The following is a 24,905-nucleotide window of genomic DNA, read 5'->3' as shown; positions in this document are numbered from 1 at the left end:
TCCTGATTGGCTGATTTCCACACTTCATGGAATATATTTCCTGATAACAATGTTCAATTAAACATGGTGGTTATTGAGCCAACAATGATGGGCGCTGCTGCACACTTGAGCAGACCGCAATCCAATTGGTCGCCCCCCCCCCCCCCCCCCCCAGTCTATTGCTGTCAAAGCATCCAGGATTAATTTTTTCTGTAAATAAGCCTAAAAGAAAAAGCTTGGACTATCATTTCTCTGATCATTCAGCAAGTTTCCCCCTTATCAGCGTGAAGAGGCCTAGAAGTTCAAAGAGATCGCTGAAAATAAAATGGTCATTTAATGCAATATTAGAGGCAATATACAATACAGTATCAATACAGTATGAACTGACACAGCAGTTAGTTTAAAAGAACCAATACGCTATAGGCTGACTGACACATCTATACAGTATGTAGATCTACTAACACAGCTGTTAGTTTAAAGAACCAATACGCTATAGGCTGACTGACACATCTATACAGCATGTAGATCTACTAACACAGCTGTTCTGACCATATACAGTATACACTATCATCATCAGAACATTTCCCAGGACATAGACATATCTGATATGGGCAGAAAGCTTAAATGCCTGGTAATCTAAATGCACGGCCCAATTTACAGTAGCTATTACAGTGAAATAATACCATGCTATTGTTTGAGGAGAGGGCAGAGTTATGACATGTATCAATAAACCAATTAGGCACATTTGGGCAGACTTGATACAACATTTTTAACTGAAATGCAATGATTAATTGGATCAGTCAACAAAAATGCACATACACTGCTGCCATCTAGTGGCCAAAATCTAAATTGTGCCTGAACTGGAAAAATACATTGTAGCCCTTGTCTGCAAAAATGTTTTAAAAAATACAATTGGTAAATGAGTCTAGCCAGCTATCTAAACTTGTAGTAATTATGGTCTCATTACCGACCGGGGGCCCCCATTAATTTTGTTTGTCACTCTCACTCAGATATTATATACAAAAACTGCAAATATTTCTCTCCATTTTATGGCAAACTGTGTAGAATTGCAAGAGATTAAGTCTATAATGTTTTATTTTATGAACGTGGGTACGCAGACCAGTGAGCCACTGCGGTCCCTCATGAGGAGGTCAGATTTTTTGTAGTGAATACATAGAACCAGGAGTAGGCTCTGTCTGGGACACATATAACCAGGAGTAGGCTCTGTCTGGGAAACATAGAACCAGGAGTAGGCTCTGTCTGGGACACATAGAACCAGGAGTAGACTCTGTCTGGGAAACATAGAACCAGGAGTAGACTCTGTCTGGGAAACATAGAACCAGGAGTAGGCTCTGTCTGGGAAACATAGAACCAGGAGTAGACTCTGTCTGGGAAACATAGAACCAGGAGTAGGCTCTGTCTGGGAAACATAGAACCAGGAGAGGCTCTGTCTGGGAAACCAACTCTTCATGTGTAAATACATTAGCTTTATGTGCTTTTAGGGTTTGTTTTATGTTAATAGTGTGTGTGTGTGTTGGTTTTGATGCAGAGACTGTATGTGATGAATGAAGACAGGAGAGGCTCTGACTGGGAAACATAGAACCAGGAGAGGCTCTGTCTGGAAACCAACTCTTCATGTGTAAATACATTAACTTTAGCTTTATGTTCAGGGTTTGTTTTATGTTAATAGTATGTGGTTTTGATGCAGAGAATGTATGTGATGAATGAAGCCAGGAGAGGCTCTGACTGGTAAAAACGGGCTCCTTCTGTAACGGGACCGTGAACGGTTTGGAGGCTGAGGATGTTTTCATACAGCTGGTTGGCTTGTAATAAAGAAAGTACTGGAACTATGGTGTGTGTGTCAGGTGTGTGTGTGGTGGTATGGTGTGTGTGTGTGTGTGTGGTGGTATGGTGTGTGTGTGTGTGTGGTGGTATGGTGTGTGTGTCGTGTGTGTGGTGATATGGTGTGTGTGTGTGTGTGTGGTGGTATGGTGTGTGTGTGTGTGTGGTGATATGGTGTGTGTGTGTGTGTGTCAGGTGTGTGTGTGTGTGTGTTGTGGTATGGTGTGTGTGTGTGTTGTGGTATGGTGTGTGTGTGGTGGTATGGTGTGTGTGTGTGTTGTGGTATGGTGTGTGTGTGGTGGTATGGTGTGTGTGTGGTGGTATGGTGTGTGTGTGTGGTGGTATGGTGTGTGTGTGTGGTGGTATGGTGTGTGTGTGTGGTGGTATGGTGTGTGTGTGGTGGTATGGTGTGTGTGTGGTGGTATGGTGTGTGTGTGTGTGTGTGTGTGTGTGTGTTCCAGTGGAGGCCGTCACTGCTCCTGTAAAGTAAGCGACAAAAACACACAACCAACAATACATTTGTAAATCGGGTTTTATTTTCATATTGACCGAGGGAGAACGGGAGGAGAAGGGTTTAGAATACAGGAAACACTATGTTTCCCATGTTGCTTTGGGAGAGAGGGAGGAGAAGGGTTTAGAATACAGGAAACACTATGTTTCCCATGTTGCTTTGGTAGAGAGGGAGGAGAAGGGTTTAGAATACAGGAAACACTATGTTTCCCATGTTGCTTTGGGAGAGAGGGAGGATAAGGGTTTAGAATACAGGAAACACTATGTTTCCATGTTGCTTTGGGAGAGGGAGGAGAAGGGTTTAGAATACAGGAAACACTACATTTCCCATGTTGCTTTGGGAGAGAGGGAGAACACACCTGGTGACAGGAAGAGGAAATGCACGTCAGAAGAGCCCCATTAAAACTAGTTGGGATTACCTGGTAAGTGTACATTAAACTAGTTGGGATGACCTGGTAAATGTACATTCAAACTAGTTGGGATTACCTGGTAAGTGTACATTAAACTAGTTGGGATTACCCGGTAAGTGTACATTAAAACTAGTTGGGATTACCTGGTAAGTGTACATTAAAACTAGTTGGGATTACCTGGTAAGTGTACATTAAAACTAGTTAGGGTTACCTGGTAAGTGTACATTAAAACTAGTTGGAGTTACCTGGTAAGTGTACAGTAAACTAGTTGGGATTACCTGGTAAGTGTACATTGAAACTAGTTGGGATTACCTGGTAAGTGTACATTAAACTAGTTGGGATTACCTGGTAAGTGTACATTAAACTTGTTGGGATTACCTGGTAAGTGTACATTAAACTAGTTAGGGTTACCTGGTAAGTGTACATTAAACTAGTTGGGATTACCTGGTAAGTGTACATTAAACTAGTTAGGGTTACCTGGTAAGTGTACATTAAACTAGTTGGGATTACCTGGTAAATGTACATTAAAACTAGTTGGGATTACCTGGTAAGTGTACAGTAAAACTAGTTGGAGTTACCCGGTAAGTGTACAGTAAACTAGTTGGGATTACCCGGTAAGTGTACATTAAAACTAGTTGGGATTACCCGTTAAGTGTACATTAAAACTAGTTGGGATTACCTGGTAAGTGTACATTAAAACTAGTTGGGATTACCTGGTAAGTGTACATTAAACTCGTTGGAGTTACCTGGAAAAAGTGTACATTAAAACTAGTTGGGGTTACCTGGTAAGTAAGGTTTCTGAGCTGGTTTTTAACCAGTAAACTAGCAGGATTTCTAGAAACCACCACAGTGTGTATTGGTGAAATAACAGTTCTAGAAACCACCACGGTGTGTATTGGTGAAATAACAGTTAGTTCTAGAAACCACCACGGTGTGTATTGGTGAAATAACAGTTAGTTCTAGAAACCACCACGGTGTGTATTGGTGAAATAACAGTTCTAGAAACCACCACGGTGTGTATTGGTGAAATAACAGTTCTAGAAACCACCACGGTGTGTATTGGTGAAATAACAGTTCTAGAAACCACCATGGTGTGTATTGGTGAAATAACAGTTAGTTCTAGAAACCACCATGGTGTGTATTGGTGAAATAACAGTTAGTTCTAGAAACCACCACGGTGTGTATTGGTGAAATAACAGTTCTAGAAACCACCATGGTGTGTATTGGTGAAATAACAGTTAGTTCTAGAAACCACCATGGTGTGTATTGGTGAAATAACAGTTAGTTCTAGAAACCACCACGGTGTGTATTGGTGAAATAACAGTTAGTTCTAGAAACCACCACGGTGTGTATTGGTGAAATAACAGTTAGTTCTAGAAACCACCACGGTGTGTATTGGTGAAATAACAGTTAGTTCTAGAAACCACCATGGTGTGTATTGGTGAAATAACAGTTCTAGTAACCACCACGGTGTGTATTGGTGAAATAACAGTTAGTTCTAGAAACCACCATGGTGTGTATTGGTGAAATAACAGTTAGTTCTAGAAACCACCATGGTGTGTATTGGTGAAATAACAGTTAGTTCTAGAAACCACCACGGTGTGTATTGGTGAAATAACAGTTAGTTCTAGAAACCACCACGGTGTGTATTGGTGAAATAACAGTTAGTTCTAGAAACCACCATGGTGTGTATTGGTGAAATAACAGTTAGTTCTAGAAACCACCACGGTGTGTATTGGTGAAATAACAGTTAGTTCTAGAAACCACCACGGTGTGTATTGGTGAAATAACAGTTCTAGAAACCACCATGGTGTGTATTGGTGAAATAACAGTTAGTTCTAGAAACCACCACGGTGTGTATTGGTGAAATAACAGTTAGTTCTAGAAACCACCATGGTGTGTATTGGTGAAATAACAGTTAGTTCTAGAAACCACCACGGTGTGTATTGGTGAAATAACAGTTAGTTCTAGAAACCACCACGGTGTGTATTGGTGAAATAACAGTTCTAGAAACCACCATGGTGTGTATTTGTGAAATAACAGTTAGTTCTAGAAACCACCACGGTGTGTATTGGTGAAATAACAGTTAGTTCTAGAAACCACCACGGTGTGTATTGGTGAAATAACAGTTAGTTCTAGAAACCACCATGGTGTGTATTGGTGAAATAACAGTTAGTTCTAGAAACCACCACGGTGTGTATTGGTGAAATAACAGTTCTAGAAACCACCATGGTGTGTATTGGTGAAATAACAGTTAGTTCTAGAAACCACCATGGTGTGTATTGGTGAAATAACAGTTCTAGAAACCACCATGGTGTGTATTGGTGAAATAACAGTTCTAGAAACCACCACGGTGTGTATTGGTGAAATAACAGTTAGTTCTAGAAACCACCACGGTGTGTATTGGTGAAATAACAGTTAGTTCTAGAAACCACCACGGTGTGTATTGGTGAAATAACAGTTAGTTCTAAAAACCACCACGGTGTGTATTGGTGAAATAACAGTTAGTTCTAGAAACCACCATGGTGTGTATTGGTGAAATAACAGTTAGTTCTAGAAACCACCACGGTGTGTATTGGTGAAATAACAGTTCTAGAAACCACCACGGTGTGTATTGGTGAAATAACAGTTAGTTCTAGAAACCACCACGGTGTGTATTGGTGAAATAACAGTTCTAGAAACCACCATTGTGTGTATTGGTGAAATAACAGTTAGTTCTAGAAACCACCACGGTGTGTATTGGTGAAATAACAGTTCTAGAAACCACCATGGTGTGTATTGGTGAAATAACAGTTAGTTCTAGAAACCACCACGGTGTGTATTGGTGAAATAACAGTTCTAGAAACCACCACAGTGTGTATTGGTGAAATAACCGTTCTAGAAACCACCATGGTGTGTATTGGTGAAATAACAGTTCTAGAAACCACCACGGTGTGTATTGGTGAAATAACAGTTAGTTCTAGAAACCACCACGGTGTGTATTGGTGAAATAACAGTTCTAGAAACCACCATGGTGTGTATTGGTGAAATAACAGTTAGTTCTAGTAACCACCACGGTGTGTATTGGTGAAATAACAGTTCTAGAAACCACCATGGTGTGTATTGGTGAAATAACAGTTCTAGAAACCACCACGGTGTGTATTGGTGAAATAACAGTTAGTTCTAGAAACCACCACGGTGTGTATTGGTGAAATAACAGTTCTAGAAACCACCACGGTGTGTATTGGTGAAATAACAGTTCTAGAAACCACCACGGTGTGTATTGGTGAAATAACAGTTAGTTCTAGAAACCACCACGGTGTGTATTGGTGAAATAACAGTTAGTTCTAGAAACCACCATGGTGTGTATTGGTGAAATAACAGTTAGCCCTAGAAACCACCACGGTGTGTATTGGTGAAATAACCGTTCTAGAAACCACCACGGTGTGTATTGGTGAAATAACAGTTAGTTCTAGAAACCACCACGGTGTGTATTGGTGAAATAACAGTTCTAGAAACCACCACGGTGTGTATTGGTGAAATAACAGTTCTAGAAACCACCACGGTGTGTATTGGTGAAATAACAGTTCTAGAAACCACCACGGTGTGTATTGGTGAAATAACAGTTAGTTCTAGAAACCACCATGGTGTGTATTGGTGAAATAACAGTTAGTTCTAGAAACCACCACGGTGTGTATTGGTGAAATAACCGTTCTAGAAACCACCACGGTGTGTATTGGTGAAATAACAGTTAGTTCTAGAAACCACCACGGTGTGTATTGGTGAAATAACAGTTCTAGAAACCACCACGGTGTGTATTGGTGAAATAACAGTTCTAGAAACCACCACGGTGTGTATTGGTGAAATAACAGTTAGTTCTAGAAACCACCACGGTGTGTATTGGTGAAATAACAGTTAGTTCTAGAAACCACCACGGTGTGTATTGGTGAAATAACAGTTCTAGAAACCACCACGGTGTGTATTGGTGAAATAACAGTTCTAGAAACCACCACGGTGTGTATTGGTGAAATAACAGTTCTAGAAACCACCACGGTGTGTATTGGTGAAATAACAGTTCTAGAAACCACCACGGTGTGTATTGGTGAAATAACAGTTAGTTCTAGAAACCACCATGGTGTGTATTGGTGAAATAACAGTTAGTTCTAGAAACCACCACGGTGTGTATTGGTGAAATAACAGTTCTAGAAACCACCACGGTGTGTATTGGTGAAATAACAGTTAGTTCTAGAAACCACCACGGTGTGTATTGGTGAAATAACAGTTCTAGAAACCACCATTGTGTGTATTGGTGAAATAACAGTTAGTTCTAGAAACCACCACGGTGTGTATTGGTGAAATAACAGTTCTAGAAACCACCATGGTGTGTATTGGTGAAATAACAGTTAGTTCTAGAAACCACCACGGTGTGTATTGGTGAAATAACAGTTCTAGAAACCACCACAGTGTGTATTGGTGAAATAACCGTTCTAGAAACCACCATGGTGTGTATTGGTGAAATAACAGTTAGTTCTAGAAACCACCACGGTGTGTATTGGTGAAATAACAGTTAGTTCTAGAAACCACCACGGTGTGTATTGGTGAAATAACAGTTCTAGAAACCACCATGGTGTGTATTGGTGAAATAACAGTTAGTTCTAGTAACCACCACGGTGTGTATTGGTGAAATAACAGTTCTAGAAACCACCATGGTGTGTATTGGTGAAATAACAGTTCTAGAAACCACCACGGTGTGTATTGGTGAAATAACAGTTAGTTCTAGAAACCACCACGGTGTGTATTGGTGAAATAACAGTTCTAGAAACCACCACGGTGTGTATTGGTGAAATAACAGTTCTAGAAACCACCACGGTGTGTATTGGTGAAATAACAGTTAGTTCTAGAAACCACCACGGTGTGTATTGGTGAAATAACAGTTAGTTCTAGAAACCACCATGGTGTGTATTGGTGAAATAACAGTTAGTTCTAGAAACCACCACGGTGTGTATTGGTGAAATAACCGTTCTAGAAACCACCACGGTGTGTATTGGTGAAATAACAGTTAGTTCTAGAAACCACCACGGTGTGTATTGGTGAAATAACAGTTCTAGAAACCACCACGGTGTGTATTGGTGAAATAACAGTTAGTTCTAGAAACCACCACGGTGTGTATTGGTGAAATAACAGTTAGTTCTAGAAACCACCACGGTGTGTATTGGTGAAATAACAGTTAGTTCTAGAAACCACCACGGTGTGTATTGGTGAAATAACAGTTCTAGAAACCACCACGGTGTGTATTGGTGAAATAACAGTTAGTTCTAGAAACCACCACGGTGTGTATTGGTGAAATAACAGTTAGTTCTAGAAACCACCACGGTGTGTATTGGTGAAATAACAGTTAGTTCTAGAAACCACCACGGTGTGTATTGGTGAAATAACAGTTAGTTCTAGAAACCACCACGGTGTGTATTGGTGAAATAACAGTTAGTTCTAGAAACCACCATGGTGTGTATTGGTGAAATAACAGTTAGTTCTAGAAACCACCACGGTGTGTATTGGTGAAATAATAGTTAGTTCTAGAAACCACCACGGTGTGTATTGGTGAAATAACAGTTCTAGAAACCACCACGGTGTGTATTGGTGAAATAACAGTTCTAGAAACCACCACGGTGTGTATTGGTGAAATAACAGTTCTAGAAACCACCACGGTGTGTATTGGTGAAATAACAGTTCTAGAAACCACCACGGTGTGTATTGGTGAAATAACAGTTCTAGAAACCACCACAGTGTGTATTGGTGAAATAACAGTTCTAGAAACCACCACGGTGTGTATTGGTGAAATAACAGTTAGTTCTAGAAACCACCACGGTGTGTATTGGTGAAATAACAGTTCTAGAAACCACCACGGTGTGTATTGGGGAAATAACAGTTAGTTCTAGAAACCACCACGGTGTGTATTGGTGAAATAACAGTTCTAGAAACCACCACGGTGTGTATTGGTGAAATAACAGTTAGTTCTAGAAACCACCACAGTGTGTATTGGTGAAATAACAGTTAGTTCTAGAAACCACCACAGTGTGTATTGGTGAAATAACAGTTCTAGAAACCACCACGGTGTGTTTTGGTGAAATAACAGTTCTAGAAACCACCACGGTGTGTATTGGTGAAATAACAGTTCTAGAAACCACCATGGTGTGTATTGGTGAAATAACAGTTAGTTCTAGAAACCACCACGGTGTGTATTGGTGAAATAACAGTTCTAGAAACCACCACGGTGTGTATTGGTGAAATAACAGTTCTAGAAACCACCACGGTGTGTATTGGTGAAATAACAGTTAGTTCTAGAAACCACCATGGTGTGTATTGGTGAAATAACAGTTAGTTCTAGAAACCACCACGGTGTGTATTGGTGAAATAACAGTTAGTTCTAGAAACCACCACGGTGTGTATTGGTGAAATAACAGTTAGTTCTAGAAACCACCACGGTGTGTATTGGTGAAATAACAGTTCTAGAAACCACCACGGTGTGTATTGGTGAAATAACAGTTAGTTCTAGAAACCACCACGGTGTGTATTGGTGAAATAACAGTTAGTTCTAGAAACCACCACGGTGTGTATTGGTGAAATAACAGTTAGTTCTAGAAACCACCACGGTGTGTATTGGTGAAATAACAGTTCTAGAAACCACCACGGTGTGTATTGGTGAAATAACAGTTCTAGAAACCACCACGGTGTGTATTGGTGAAATAACAGTTCTAGAAACCACCACGGTGTGTATTGGTGAAATAACAGTTAGTTCTAGAAACCACCACGGTGTGTATTGGTGAAATAACAGTTCTAGAAACCACCACGGTGTGTATTGGTGAAATAACAGTTAGTTCTAGAAACCACCACGGTGTGTATTGGTGAAATAACAGTTCTAGAAACCACCACGGTGTGTATTGGTGAAATAACAGTTAGTTCTAGAAACCACCACGGTGTGTATTGGTGAAATAACAGTTAGTTCTAGAAACCACCACGGTGTGTATTGGTGAAATAACAGTTCTAGAAACCACCACGGTGTGTATTGGTGAAATAACAGTTAGTTCTAGAAACCACCATGGTGTGTATTGGTGAAATAACAGTTAGTTCTAGAAACCACCACGGTGTGTATTGGTGAAATAACAGTTAGTTCTAGAAACCACCACGGTGTGTATTGGTGAAATAACAGTTCTAGAAACCACCACGGTGTGTATTGGTGAAATAACAGTTCTAGAAACCACCATGGTGTGTATTGGTGAAATAACAGTTAGTTCTAGAAACCACCACGGTGTGTATTGGTGAAATAACAGTTAGTTCTAGACACCACCACGGTGTGTATTGGTGAAATAACAGTTCTAGAAACCACCACGGTGTGTATTGGTGAAATAACAGTTCTAGAAACCACCACGGTGTGTATTGGTGAAATAACAGTTCTAGAAACCACCACGGTGTGTATTGGTGAAATAACAGTTCTAGAAACCACCACGGTGTGTATTGGTGAAATAACAGTTCTAGAAACCACCACGGTGTGTATTGGTGAAATAACAGTTAGTTCTAGAAACCACCACGGTGTGTATTGGTGAAATAACAGTTCTAGAAACCACCACGGTGTGTATTGGTGAAATAACAGTTAGTTCTAGAAACCACCACGGTGTGTATTGGTGAAATAACAGTTCTAGTAACCACCATGGTGTGTATTGGTGAAATAACAGTTAGTTCTAGTAACCACCACGGTGTGTATTGGTGAAATAACAGTTCTAGAAACCACCATGGTGTGTATTGGTGAAATAACAGTTCTAGAAACCACCACGGTGTGTATTGGTGAAATAACAGTTAGTTCTAGAAACCACCACGGTGTGTATTGGTGAAATAACAGTTCTAGAAACCACCACGGTGTGTATTGGTGAAATAACAGTTCTAGAAACCACCACGGTGTGTATTGGTGAAATAACAGTTAGTTCTAGAAACCACCACGGTGTGTATTGGTGAAATAACAGTTAGTTCTAGAAACCACCATGGTGTGTATTGGTGAAATAACAGTTAGTTCTAGAAACCACCACGGTGTGTATTGGTGAAATAACCGTTCTAGAAACCACCACGGTGTGTATTGGTGAAATAACAGTTAGTTCTAGAAACCACCACGGTGTGTATTGGTGAAATAACAGTTCTAGAAACCACCACGGTGTGTATTGGTGAAATAACAGTTCTAGAAACCACCACGGTGTGTATTGGTGAAATAACAGTTAGTTCTAGAAACCACCACGGTGTGTATTGGTGAAATAACAGTTAGTTCTAGAAACCACCACGGTGTGTATTGGTGAAATAACAGTTAGTTCTAGAAACCACCACGGTGTGTATTGGTGAAATAACAGTTCTAGAAACCACCACGGTGTGTATTGGTGAAATAACAGTTAGTTCTAGAAACCACCACGGTGTGTATTGGTGAAATAACAGTTAGTTCTAGAAACCACCACGGTGTGTATTGGTGAAATAACAGTTCTAGAAACCACCACGGTGTGTATTGGTGAAATAACAGTTCTAGAAACCACCACAGTGTGTATTGGTGAAATAACAGTTAGTTCTAGAAACCACCACGGTGTGTATTGGTGAAATAACAGTTCTAGAAACCACCACGGTGTGTATTGGTGAAATAACAGTTAGTTCTAGAAACCACCACAGTGTGTATTGGTGAAATAACAGTTAGTTCTAGAAACCACCACAGTGTGTATTGGTGAAATAACAGTTCTAGAAACCACCACGGTGTGTATTGGTGAAATAACAGTTCTAGAAACCACCACGGTGTGTATTGGTGAAATAACAGTTCTAGAAACCACCATGGTGTGTATTGGTGAAATAACAGTTAGTTCTAGAAACCACCACGGTGTGTATTGGTGAAATAACAGTTCTAGAAACCACCACGGTGTGTATTGGTGAAATAACAGTTCTAGAAACCACCACGGTGTGTATTGGTGAAATAACAGTTAGTTCTAGAAACCACCATGGTGTGTATTGGTGAAATAACAGTTAGTTCTAGAAACCACCACGGTGTGTATTGGTGAAATAACAGTTAGTTCTAGAAACCACCACGGTGTGTATTGGTGAAATAACAGTTAGTTCTAGAAACCACCACGGTGTGTATTGGTGAAATAACAGTTCTAGAAACCACCACGGTGTGTATTGGTGAAATAACAGTTAGTTCTAGAAACCACCACGGTGTGTATTGGTGAAATAACAGTTAGTTCTAGAAACCACCACGGTGTGTATTGGTGAAATAACAGTTCTAGAAACCACCACGGTGTGTATTGGTGAAATAACAGTTAGTTCTAGAAACCACCACGGTGTGTATTGGTGAAATAACAGTTAGTTCTAGAAACCACCACGGTGTGTATTGGTGAAATAACAGTTCTAGAAACCACCACGGTGTGTATTGGTGAAATAACAGTTCTAGAAACCACCACGGTGTGTATTGGTGAAATAACAGTTCTAGAAACCACCACGGTGTGTATTGGTGAAATAACAGTTAGTTCTAGAAACCACCACGGTGTGTATTGGTGAAATAACAGTTCTAGAAACCACCACGGTGTGTATTGGTGAAATAACAGTTAGTTCTAGAAACCACCACGGTGTGTATTGGTGAAATAACAGTTCTAGAAACCACCACGGTGTGTATTGGTGAAATAACAGTTAGTTCTAGAAACCACCACGGTGTGTATTGGTGAAATAACAGTTAGTTCTAGAAACCACCACGGTGTGTATTGGTGAAATAACAGTTCTAGAAACCACCACGGTGTGTATTGGTGAAATAACAGTTAGTTCTAGAAACCACCATGGTGTGTATTGGTGAAATAACAGTTAGTTCTAGAAACCACCACGGTGTGTATTGGTGAAATAACAGTTAGTTCTAGAAACCACCACGGTGTGTATTGGTGAAATAACAGTTCTAGAAACCACCACGGTGTGTATTGGTGAAATAACAGTTCTAGAAACCACCATGGTGTGTATTGGTGAAATAACAGTTAGTTCTAGAAACCACCACGGTGTGTATTGGTGAAATAACAGTTAGTTCTAGACACCACCACGGTGTGTATTGGTGAAATAACAGTTCTAGAAACCACCATGGTGTGTATTGGTGAAATAACAGTTCTAGAAACCACCACGGTGTGTATTGGTGAAATAACAGTTCTAGAAACCACCACGGTGTGTATTGGTGAAATAACAGTTCTAGAAACCACCACGGTGTGTATTGGTGAAATAACAGTTCTAGAAACCACCACGGTGTGTATTGGTGAAATAACAGTTAGTTCTAGAAACCACCACGGTGTGTATTGGTGAAATAACAGTTAGTTCTAGAAACCACCACGGTGTGTATTGGTGAAATAACAGTTAGTTCTAGAAACCACCACGGTGTGTATTGGTGAAATAACAGTTCTAGAAACCACCATGGTGTGTATTGGTGAAATAACAGTTCTAGAAACCACCACGGTGTGTATTGGTGAAATAACAGTTCTAGAAACCACCACGGTGTGTATTGGTGAAATAACAGTTCTAGAAACCACCACGGTGTGTATTGGTGAAATAACAGTTAGTTCTAGAAACCACCACGGTGTGTATTGGTGAAATAACAGTTCTAGAAACCACCACGGTGTGTATTGGTGAAATAACAGTTAGTTCTAGAAACCACCACGGTGTGTATTGGTGAAATAACAGTTCTAGTAACCACCACGGTGTGTATTGGTGAAATAACAGTTAGTTCTAGAAACCACCACGGTGTGTATTGGTGAAATAACAGTTAGTTCTAGAAACCACCACGGTGTGTATTGGTGAAATAACAGTTGGGTTTCAGTCTGTCAATGGTAAAGAAACACGGTTCAGGTCCAACATTCAGAATAGTCCAAACAGAGCTGCTTGTTACAGTAACATCGGAACAACGGAATCATAGAATCAGAACGTAGAATTTCGGAACTCGATTCTCATACCATTGAATGGGACATGATTGAACCACTTCATTACACAAGCCCGTTTCTCTTCTACAGCAGAATGGCTACGTGCCACCCTGTTTCATACACATAGCGCGCTACTTTAGACCAGCTCTGGACAAAACGTAGTGCACTATATAGGAAATAGGGTGTCATTTGGGACACAGTCAAACAAGATACATACATACATTAAGTCTCTTCCACCGTTACATTCTTTGGGCTGGGTGTATATCAGTGATGTGGAAATAACATGACAATAACAGTTGCATTCTTTCAGCAATAAAACTCACAAAACACTAAAATTAAAGGACCTGAATTTGCTGAGGGATGTGTGTCAAAAGGGTAGTTGTGTCAAAGTGTGTGTGTGTGTGTGTGTGAGTGTGTGTGTGTGAGACACACACACTTTGTCATAGCTTCGTAGGTAATGGATTCCCCATGAAACCATGCGTCAAGTCTAAGCATTAATACCTTGATGTCCTTAATCCACAGGAACACAGTGGAGGTTGTTGTCGTGGCACAACGCTCAGTCTCACACTAACACGTATTCAGGTTGGGCTGCATCTCTCCTGGGCGTCGTCATCATCACCAGCCCAAACACAGAGGAAGATTCTAGACTATTCACTAGTCATCATCGTTACTGCAACGCATGAACTGATTGGCTGTTCCCGTGTGATACAGGAAGTAGAACAAAACGAAGAGTAGAAATTACCAAACACATGCCTACACTCTCTCCCTCTCCACTCTGTTCTTCGAGACAAGAACAATCACAGACGTTCTGGGAAGTCCTTTTTCCAAACAACACACTCCTCCTGTACTGTCCAAGACTTTTACTGTTAGATATGTCTTCACTGTTACATTACTGACCGACCGACCACTGACCAGACCTGGATTAAATATCAACTGACCAGACCTGGATCAAATATCAACTGACCACTGACCAGACCTTGATTAAATATCAACTGACTACTAACCAGACCTGGATCAAATATCAACTGACCAGACCTGGATCAAATATCAACTGACCAGACCTGGATCAAATATCAACAGACCAGACCTGGATCAAATATCAACTGACTACTGACCAGACCTGGATCAAATATCAACTGAACAGACCTGGATCAAATATCAACTGACCAGACCTGGATCAAATATCAACTGACTACTGACCAGACCTGGATTAAATATCAACTGACCAGACCTGGATCAAATATCAACTGACTACTGACCAGACCTGGATCAAATATCAACTGACCAGACCTGGATCAAATATCAACTGACTACTGACCAGACCTGGATCAAATATCAACTGACTACTGACCAGACCTGGATCAAATATCAACTGACCAGGCCTGGATCAAATATCAACTGACTACTGACCAGACCTGGATCAAATATCAACTGACCAGGCCTGGATCAAATATCAACTGACTACTGGCCAGACCTGGATCAAATATCTACTGACCAGACCTGGATCAAATATCAACTGACCAGACATGGATCAAATATCAACTGACCAGACCTGGATCAAATATCAACTGACTACTGACCAGACCTGGATCAAATATCAACTGACTGACCAGACCTGGATCAGATATCAACTGACTACTGACCAGACCTGGATCAAATATCAACTGACCAGACCTGGATCAAATATCAACTGACCAGACCTGGATCAAATATCATCTGACCAGACCTGGATCAAATATCTACTGACCAGACCTGGATCAAATATCTACTGACCAGACCTGGATCAAATATCAACTGACCAGACCTGGATCAAATATCAACTGACCAGACCTGGATCAAATATCAACTGACTACTGACCAGACCTGGATCAAATATCAACTGACTACTGACCAGACCTGGATCAGATATCAACTGACCAGACCTGGATCAAATATCATCTGACCAGACCTGGATCAAATATCTACTGACCAGACCTGGATCAAATATCAACTGACTACTGACCAGACCTGGATCAAATATCAACTGACCAGACCTGGATCAAATATCAACTGACCAGACCTGGATCAAATATCAACTGACTACTGACCAGACCTGGATCAAATATCAACTGACTACTGACCAGACCTGGATTAAATATCAACTGACCAGACCTGGATCAAATACCAACTGACTACTGACCAGACCTGGATCAGATATCAACTGACTACTGACCAGACCTGGATCAAATATCAACTGACCAGACCTGGATCAAATATCATCTGACCAGACCTGGATCAAATATCTACTGACCAGACCTGGATCAAATATCAACTGACCAGACCTGGATCAAATATCAACTGACCAGACCTGGATCAAATATCAACTGACTACTGACCAGACCTGGATCAAATATCAACTGACTACTGACCAGACCTGGATCAAATATCAACTGACCAGACCTGGATCAAATATCAACTGACTACTGACCAGACCTGGATCAAATATCAACTGACTACTGACCAGACCTGGATCAAATATCAACTGACCAGGCCTGGATCAAATATCAACTGACTACTGACCAGACCTGGATCAGATATCAACTGACCAGACCTGGATCAAATATCAACTGACTACTGACCAGACCTGGATCAGATATCAACTGACCAGACCTTGATCAAATATCAACTGACTACTGACCATATAGTGCACTACTTTAGACCAGAGCCCTATGGCACCCTATTCCCTATATAGTGCACTACTTTAGACCAGAGCCCTATGGCACCCTATTCCCTATATAGTGCACTACTTTAGACCATAGCCCTATTCCCTATATAGTGCACTACTTTAGACCAGGGCCCTATTCCCTATATAGTGCACTACTTTAGACCAGAGCCCTATGGCACCCTATTCCCTATATAGTGCACTACTTTAGACCATAGCCCTATTCCCTATATAGTGCACTACTTTAGACCAGGGCCCTATTCCCTATATAGTGCACTACTTTAGACCAGAGCCCTATGGCACCCTATTCCCTATATAGTGCACTACTTTAGACCAGGGCCCTATTCCCTATATAGTGCACTACTTTAGACCAGGGCCCTATTCCCTATATAGTGCACTACTTTAGACCAGAGCCCTATTCCCTATATAGTGCACTACTTTAGACCATAGCCCTATTCCCTATATAGTGCACTACTTTAGACCAGGGCCCTATTCCCTATATAGTGAACTACTTTAGACCAGTGCCCTATTCCCTATATAGTACACTACTTTAGACCAGAGCCCTATTCCCTATATAGTGCACTACTTTAGACCAGAGCCAATAGGAAAGTACCATTTTGGACACAACAGTTTTATTCCTGAGCAGAGACCATTCAGCAAATTGTGGATCCTTGAATAAGGGAGTTAGTATAAGACACAGGGGGAAACACACACAATGTAAACACACACACACACACAATGTAAACACACACGCACACAATGTCTAGAGGTAAACGCATGGACAAGAACACAGACTCACATACTCTCTCTCACACACACAAACATACACACAGATTTCCACACACATCCAGATTCAACACAGCTAGGTAGATATACTGTCTGTAGGTCTGTAATTTACTGTGTTAGACCGCATTAAGTGCTATAATATCATGGGGAGATATACTGTCTGTAGGTCTGTAATTTACTGTGTTAGACCTCATTAAGTGCTATAATATCATGGGGAGATATACTGTCTGTAATTTACTGTCTAAGACCTCATTAAGTGCTATAATATCATGGGGAGATATACTGTCTGTAATTTACTGTCTAAGACCTCATTAAGTGCTATAATATCATAGGGAGATATACTGTCTGTAGGTCTGTAATTTACTGTGTTAGACCGCATTAAGTGCTATGATATACTGTCTGTAATTTACTGTCTAAGACCTCATTAAGTGCTATAATATCATAGGGAGATATACTGTCTGTAGGTCTGTAATTTACTGTGTTAGACCGCATTAAGTGCTATAATATCATGGGGAGATATACTGTCTGTAGGTCTGTAATTTACTGTGTTAGACCTCATTAAGTGCTATAATATCATGGGGAGATATACTGTCTGTAATTTACTGTCTAAGACCTCATTAAGTGCTATAATATCATGGGGAGATATACTGTCTGTAATTTACTGTCTAAGACCTCATTAAGTGCTATAATATCATGGGGGAGGTTAAATATATACTGTCTGTAGGTCTGTAATTTACTGTGTTAGACCTCATTAAGTGCTATAATATCATGGGGAGATATACTGTCTGTAGGTCTGTAATTTACTGTGTTAGACCTCATTAAGTGCTATAATATCATGGGGAGATATACTGTCTGTAATTTACTGTGTTAGACCTCATTAAGTGCTATAATATCATGGGGAGATATACTGTCTGTAATTTACTGTGTTAGACCTCATTAAGTGCTATAATATCATGGGGAGATATACTGTCTGTAATTTACTGTCTAAGACCTCATTAAGTGCTATAATATCATGGGGGAGGTTAAATATATACTGTCTGTAGGTCTGTAATTTACTGTGTTAGACCTCATTAAGTGCTATAATATCATGGGGGAGGTTAAATATATACTGTCTATGTATAATAAGACTCTGTTTCTGTCTTCATTAAAAAATAATCCATTCTATATACATGCAGTACTCTGATAGAAGGGTCATATACTTCTGGAAATATATATATATATATATACCTCTTTGAATAGTCTGCTAAAATATATATATCAACTGACCCTGTGTGTTGTGACTATTGGCACTTGGAATAACTAAACCCGTTACAGATGATCCCAGACCTGTGTGTTGTTAAGACGGCACCATTCATATAGAACATTTACTAGATGTATTTTTCCCAAAGCAACTTAGAGTCAGTCATACGTGCATAGATTTGACGTACGGATGGCCCGAGCTGGAATCAAACCCACGACCTTTGGGGTTGCAAGTGCCTTGCTCTACCAACTGAGCCAACACAAGACCGAAGTGATCTGGGACCAGGCTGAGTAATATCGCCGACTCCCTGGTCTGGTTTAGATTATATTTATCCGTAGGTCTGTTTGGTCGTCATGATTGGATTGGATCAGACGTGGTTGTTGTTCTGATAAAACGTTTCAAAATGTTGAGTTTAAAAAATAAAATGTTGAGTTTAAAAACTACATTTCCCAGCATCCCACTAGAACCCAAGCCCGTCCATCAAACCAACGGTGACACAACATCTCTCCCTCCGGGGGCCATGTTCCAACACAAATGAAATACACCCTTTAACTGAATGACTTTGATGACCTCAAGGCAGGAAGGGAGGAAAGATGGAAGGATGGATGCATTTTCTAAAGTGTTGGAACAGAGCCGAAAGACCTTTAGGTGGAAGAGAGAGGCGGCTCTTCATCCTAGCTGAACGTCTGTCACCTCATATCTGACCAGGAACTGACCAGGAACTGACCAGGAAAACACTGAATAAAGTCATTTTGTCAAAAGTTACTCATAAAAACGTACAGTTATTTACCCATGCAATCATATAAAATAGTCATTTCCGGTTTTTTTCTTTGCAGCTATAATGGATATTTACATTTAGTTTAATGTTACACACGTCTGTACTGTACAGACCCATAGAGTCAGTCCATCACCACAACGTTCCTTTTGGAGTCTCTCGTTGCCGTGGCAACGCAGAGTTCTACTGGGTTTCCACGGACACCGAGTTTGTCTCTCCTCCAACGCACGAACAAACAACTCTCCTCCTGGTTGCTACGGGACACAGGGTTCCGATGGTTCCGGTCCGTACTATTGTCACCGCGGTGATGAGGAGTTCCTTAAGGAAGGTGAAATCCAGGTGGGGCCAAACCTCCTCCTGAAGATCTCCTGACTGCAGGCTTTAGTTCCGGCCCTGCGCTAACCAACACACCTGATTCAGTCTAGGTGAGCATCAAGGTCCTGGTGAGCAACTGAATAGGTGTGTTAGAGCAGAGCCGGAGCCAAACCCTGCACAGTTAGTAGCTTTCTAGGACGAAGGGCTGGCCACCCTCACCGTTACCCATAATTCAGTTTGTTATGGCGGAAGATAGAGGGGGGTCAACACAGCAGCTATATTGGTAGGGGCGATAGGAAGGGGGGGGTTGGGTGACTCCAACACTGTAGTTCCATTAGAAAAACACACAACACAATCCAGGACACCCCTCCACACCTCTGATTGGTTCAGCCTTCAGGTCATAGAGTCTGATTGGATGCCTGGCCTACTGTGCTTGGCTGCTGGAGCTGTCAGTCCGGTGCGAAGGCGGGCCTTTGGGTTGTTTCTGCGGCTGTGGTTTCAGCTGCAGCTGATGCCTCTGGTTGTGAGACTGTTGTTGTTGTTGTGTTACCTGGGTGAAGGCCTGTTGCTGTTGTTGCATGGGGAATGCTGCCTGGAGGATCAGCTGCTGGTTGCCGTGGAGAAGACGGGTGCCCTGGTTACGGGAAGTAAGACAATGGATTAGAATGGTATTCTTATTCTAATTCTATGGTTAGAACTATAGAAGTGACTCTAAAACATTATGATTAGAACACTGTGAAATCCTTAAAATTCTAATGACATTCCCCTTATCCACAGATCTAGGATCAGGGTAAGATAGATAGCATTCATTCTGCCTCGGTCCCTATTGAACTCTGCCCCCACACTGCCCTCTGCTGGTTACATGTAGGAACTGCTGCTGCTACTGTGCAGTCTGGTTGTCTGAAATGACACCAGATTCTCCACATAGAGGACTACTGTTGACCAGGCCCATAGGGAAGAGGGTGCCATTTTGGACTCAGTCCTAATCCATCGCTATACACACTCCATCCCTCTGTGAACTGCCTGTCTATGGCTGTTGAAACTAGAGGTTACCTGTTGAAACTAGAGGTTACCTGTTGAAACTAGAGGTTACCTGTTGAAACTAGAGGTTACCTGTTGAAACTAGAGGTTACCTGTACGAACTAGAGGTTACCTGTTGAAACTAGAGGTTACCTGTTGAAACTAGAGGTTACCTGTCAGAACTGATGCTGTTGAAACTAGAGGTTACCTGTTGAAACTAGAGGTTACCTGTTGAAACTAGAGGTTACCTGTTGAAACTAGAGGTTACCTGTTGAAACTAGAGGTTACCTGTTGAAACTAGAAGTTACCTGTTAGAACTGATGCTGTTGAAACTAGAGGTTACCTGTTGAAACTAGAGGTTACCTGTTGAAACTAGAGGTTACCTGTTGAAACTAGAGGTTACCTGTTGAAACTAGAAGTTACCTGTTAGAACTGATGCTGTTGAAACTAGAGGTTACCTGTTGAAACTAGAGGTTACCTGTTAGAACTAGATGTTACCTGTTGAAACTAGAGGTTACCTGTTGAAACTAGATGTTACCTGTTGAAACTAGAGGTTACCTGTTAGAACTGATGCTGTTGAAACTAGAGGTTACCTGTTGAAACTAGAGGTTACCTGTTGAAACTAGAAGTTATCTGTTGAAACTAGAGGTTACCTGTTGAAACTAGAGGTTACCTGTTGAAACTAGAGGTTACCTGTTGAAACTAGAGGTTACCTGTCAGAACTGATGCTGTTGAAACTAGAGGTTACCTGTTGAAACTAGAGGTTACCTGTTGAAACTAGAGGTTACCTGTTGAAACTAGAGTTTACCTGTTGAAACTAGAGGTTACCTGTTGAAACTAGAGGTTACCTGTTGAAACTAGAGATTACCTGTTGAAACTAGAGGTTACCTGTTGAAACTAGAGGTTACCTGTTAGAACTGATGCTGTTGAAACTAGAGGTTACCTGTTAGAACTGATGCTGTTGAAACTAGAGGTTACCTGTTAGAACTAGAGGTTACCTGTTAGAACTAGAGGTTACCTGTTGAAACTAGAGGTTACCTGTTGAAACTAGAGTTTACCTGTTGAAACTAGAGGTTACCTGTTGAAACTAGAGGTTACCTGTTGAAACTAGAGGTTACCTGTTAGAACTAGAGGTTACCTGTTAGAACTAGAGAATACCTGTTGAAACTAGAGGTTACCTGTTGAAACTAGAGGTTACCTGTTAGAACTAGAGGTAACCTGTTGAAACTAGAGGTTACCTGTTAGAACTAGAGGTCACCTGTTGAAACTAGAGGTTACCTGTTGAAACTAGAGGTTACCTGTTGAAACTAGAGGTTACCTGTTGAAACTAGAGGTTACCTGTTGAAACTAGAGGTTACCTGTTGAAACTAGAGAATACCTGTTAGAACTGATGCTGTTGAAACTAGAGATTACCTGTTGAAACTAGAGGTTACCTGTTGAAACTAGAGGTTACCTGTTGAAACTAGAGGTTACCTGTTAGAACTAGAGGTTACCTGTTGAAACTAGAGGTTACCTGTTGAAACTAGAGGTTACCTGTTGAAACTAGAGGTAACCTGTTAGAACTAGAGAATACCTGTTGAAACTAGAGGTTACCTGTTGAAACTAGAGGTTACCTGTTGAAACTAGAGGTTACCTGTTGAAACTAGAGGTTACCTGTTGAAACTAGAGGTTACCTGTTGAAACTAGAGGTTACCTGTTGAAACTAGAGGTTACCTGTTGAAACTAGAGGTTACCTGTTGAAACTAGAAGTTATCTGTTGAAACTAGAGGTTACCTGTTGAAACTAGAGGTTACCTGTTAGAACTGATGCTGTTGAAACTAGAGATTACCTGTTGAAACTAGAGGTTACCTGTTGAAACTAGAGGTTACCTGTTGAAACTAGAGGTTACCTGTCAGAACTGATGCTGTTGAAACTAGAGATTACCTGTTGAAACTAGAGGTTACCTGTTGAAACTAGAGGTTACCTGTTGAAACTAGAGGTTACCTGTTGAAACTAGAGGTTACCTGTTGAAACTAGAGGTTACCTGTTGAAACTAGAGAATACCTGTTGAAACTAGAGGTTACCTGTTGAAACTAGAGGTTACCTGTTGAAACTAGAGGTTACCTGTTGAAACTAGAGGTTACCTGTTAGAACTAGAGAATACCTGTTGAAACTAGAGGTTACCTGTTGAAACTAGAGGTTACCTGTTGAAACTAGAGGTTACCTGTTAGAACTAGAGGTTACCTGTTAGAACTAGAGGTTACCTGTTAGAACTAGAGGTTACCTGTTAGAACTAGAGAATACCTGTTGAAACTAGAGGTTACCTGTTAGAACTAGAGGTTACCTGTTAGAACTAGAGGTTACCTGTTAGAACTAGAGAATACCTGTTGAAACTAGAGGTTACCTGTTGAAACTAGAGTTTACCTGTTGAAACTATAGGTTACCTGTTGAAACTAGAGGTAACCTGTTGAAACTAGAGGTAACCTGTTAGAACTAGAGAATACCTGTTGAAACTAGAGGTTACCTGTTGAAACTAGAGGTTACCTGTTGAAACTAGAAGTTATCTGTTGAAACTAGAGGTTACCTGTTGAAACTAGAGGTTACCTGTTGAAACTAGAGGTTACCTGTTGAAACTAGAGGTAACCTGTTGAAACTAGAAGTTACCTGTTAGAACTAGAGGTTACCTGTTAGAACTAGAGGTTACCTGTTAGAACTAGAGGTTACCTGTTGAAACTAGAGGTTACCTGTTGAAACTAGAGTTTACCTGTTGAAACTAGAGGTTACCTGTTGAAACTAGAGGTTACCTGTACGAACTGATGCTGTTGAAACTAGAGGTTACCTGTTAGAACTGATGCTGTTGAAACTAGAGGTTACCTGTTGAAACTAGAGGTTACCTGTTGAAACTAGAGGTTACCTGTTGAAACTAGAGGTAACCTGTTAGAACTAGAGAATACCTGTTGAAACTAGAGGTTACCTGTTAGAACTAGAGGTTACCTGTTAGAACTAGAGAATACCTGTTGAAACTAGAGGTTACCTGTTAGAACTAGAGGTTACCTGTTGAAACTAGAGGTAACCTGTTGAAACTAGAGGTTACCTGTTGAAACTAGAGGTTACCTGTTGAAACTAGAGGTTACCTGTTGAAACTAGAGAATACCTGTTGAAACTAGAGGTTACCTGTTAGAACTAGAGGTTACCTGTTGAAACTAGAGGTAACCTGTTGAAACTAGAGGTTAGCTGTTGAAACTAGAGGTTACCTGTTGAAACTAGAGGTTACCTGTTGAAACTAGAGGTTACCTGTTGAAACTAGAGGTTACCTGTTGAAACTAGAGAATACCTGTTAGAACTGATGCTGTTGAAACTAGAGGTTACCTGTTGAAACTAGAGGTTACCTGTTGAAACTAGAGGTTACCTGTCAGAACTGATGCTGTTGAAACTAGAGGTTACCTGTTAAAACTAGAGGTTACCTGTTGAAACTAGAGGTTACCTGTCAGAACTGATGCTGTTGAAACTAGAGGTTACCTGTTGAAACTAGAGGTTACCTGTTGAAACTAGAGGTTACCTGTTGAAACTAGAGGTTACCTGTTGAAACTAGAGGTTACCTGTTGAAACTAGAGGTTACCTGTTGCAACTAGAGGTTACCTGTTGAAACTAGATGTTATCTGTTGAAACTAGAGGTTACCTGTTGAAACTAGAGGTTACCTGTTGAAACTAGAGGTTACCTGTTGAAACTAGAGGTTACCTGTTGAAACTAGAGGTTACCTGTTGAAACTAGAGGTTACCTGTTGAAACTAGAGGTTACCTGTTGAAACTAGAGGTTACCTGTTAGAACTAGAGAATACCTGTTGAAACTAGAGGTTACCTGTTGAAACTAGAGGTTACCTGTTGAAACTAGAGGTTACCTGTTAGAACTAGAGGTTACCTGTTAGAACTAGAGGTTACCTGTTAGAACTAGAGGTTACCTGTTAGAACTAGAGAATACCTGTTGAAACTAGAGGTTACCTGTTAGAACTAGAGGTTACCTGTTAGAACTAGAGGTTACCTGTTAGAACTAGAGAATACCTGTTGAAACTAGAGGTTACCTGTTGAAACTAGAGGTTACCTGTTGAAACTAGAGGTTACCTGTTAGAACTAGAGAATACCTGTTGAAACTAGAGGTTACCTGTTGAAACTAGAGGTTACCTGTTGAAACTAGAGGTTACCTGTTAGAACTAGAGGTTACCTGTTAGAACTAGAGGTTACCTGTTAGAACTAGAGGTTACCTGTTAGAACTAGAGAATACCTGTTGAAACTAGAGGTTACCTGTTAGAACTAGAGGTTACCTGTTAGAACTAGAGGTTACCTGTTAGAACTAGAGAATACCTGTTGAAACTAGAGGTTACCTGTTGAAACTAGAGTTTACCTGTTGAAA

At 40.7% G+C, this 24,905-nt stretch overlaps 1 protein-coding gene and 1 long non-coding RNA gene across 14 annotated transcripts in view; both read right to left on the bottom strand.

Moving 5' to 3' along the window:
• Positions 1-13,510: 13,510 nt before the first annotated feature.
• Positions 13,511-16,049, bottom strand: LOC110513595. Its single transcript, XR_005042002.1, has 2 exons — positions 15,977-16,049; positions 13,511-15,806 (listed from the first exon to the last, which is right to left on the bottom strand). It is a non-coding gene; the product is annotated as an uncharacterized LOC110513595 (long non-coding RNA).
• Positions 16,050-16,997: 948 nt separating this feature from the next.
• LOC118936633 (circadian locomoter output cycles protein kaput-like) overlaps positions 16,998-24,905 on the bottom strand; it is a 49,793-nt gene continuing 41,885 nt past the window's right edge. For 8 of the 13 annotated variants that reach the window (XM_036972922.1, XM_036972920.1, XM_036972923.1 and 5 more), the window contains one exon: positions 16,998-20,132. In XM_036972922.1, coding sequence (XP_036828817.1) covers positions 19,923-20,132 — 210 coding nt within the window. In that variant the 3' untranslated portion in view covers positions 16,998-19,922. The remainder of the gene's footprint in view (positions 20,133-24,905) is intronic. The other 5 variants (XR_005041999.1, XR_005042000.1, XR_005041997.1 and 2 more) reach the window with 5 other exon arrangements.

This window comes from Oncorhynchus mykiss, unplaced genomic scaffold (assembly GCF_013265735.2).
Source record: "Oncorhynchus mykiss isolate Arlee unplaced genomic scaffold, USDA_OmykA_1.1 un_scaffold_212, whole genome shotgun sequence".
Taxonomy (NCBI): Eukaryota; Metazoa; Chordata; class Actinopteri; order Salmoniformes; family Salmonidae; genus Oncorhynchus; species Oncorhynchus mykiss.
Note: the sequence above shows the minus strand (reverse complement) of the source record. Positions and strands in the feature narration are given on the sequence as shown.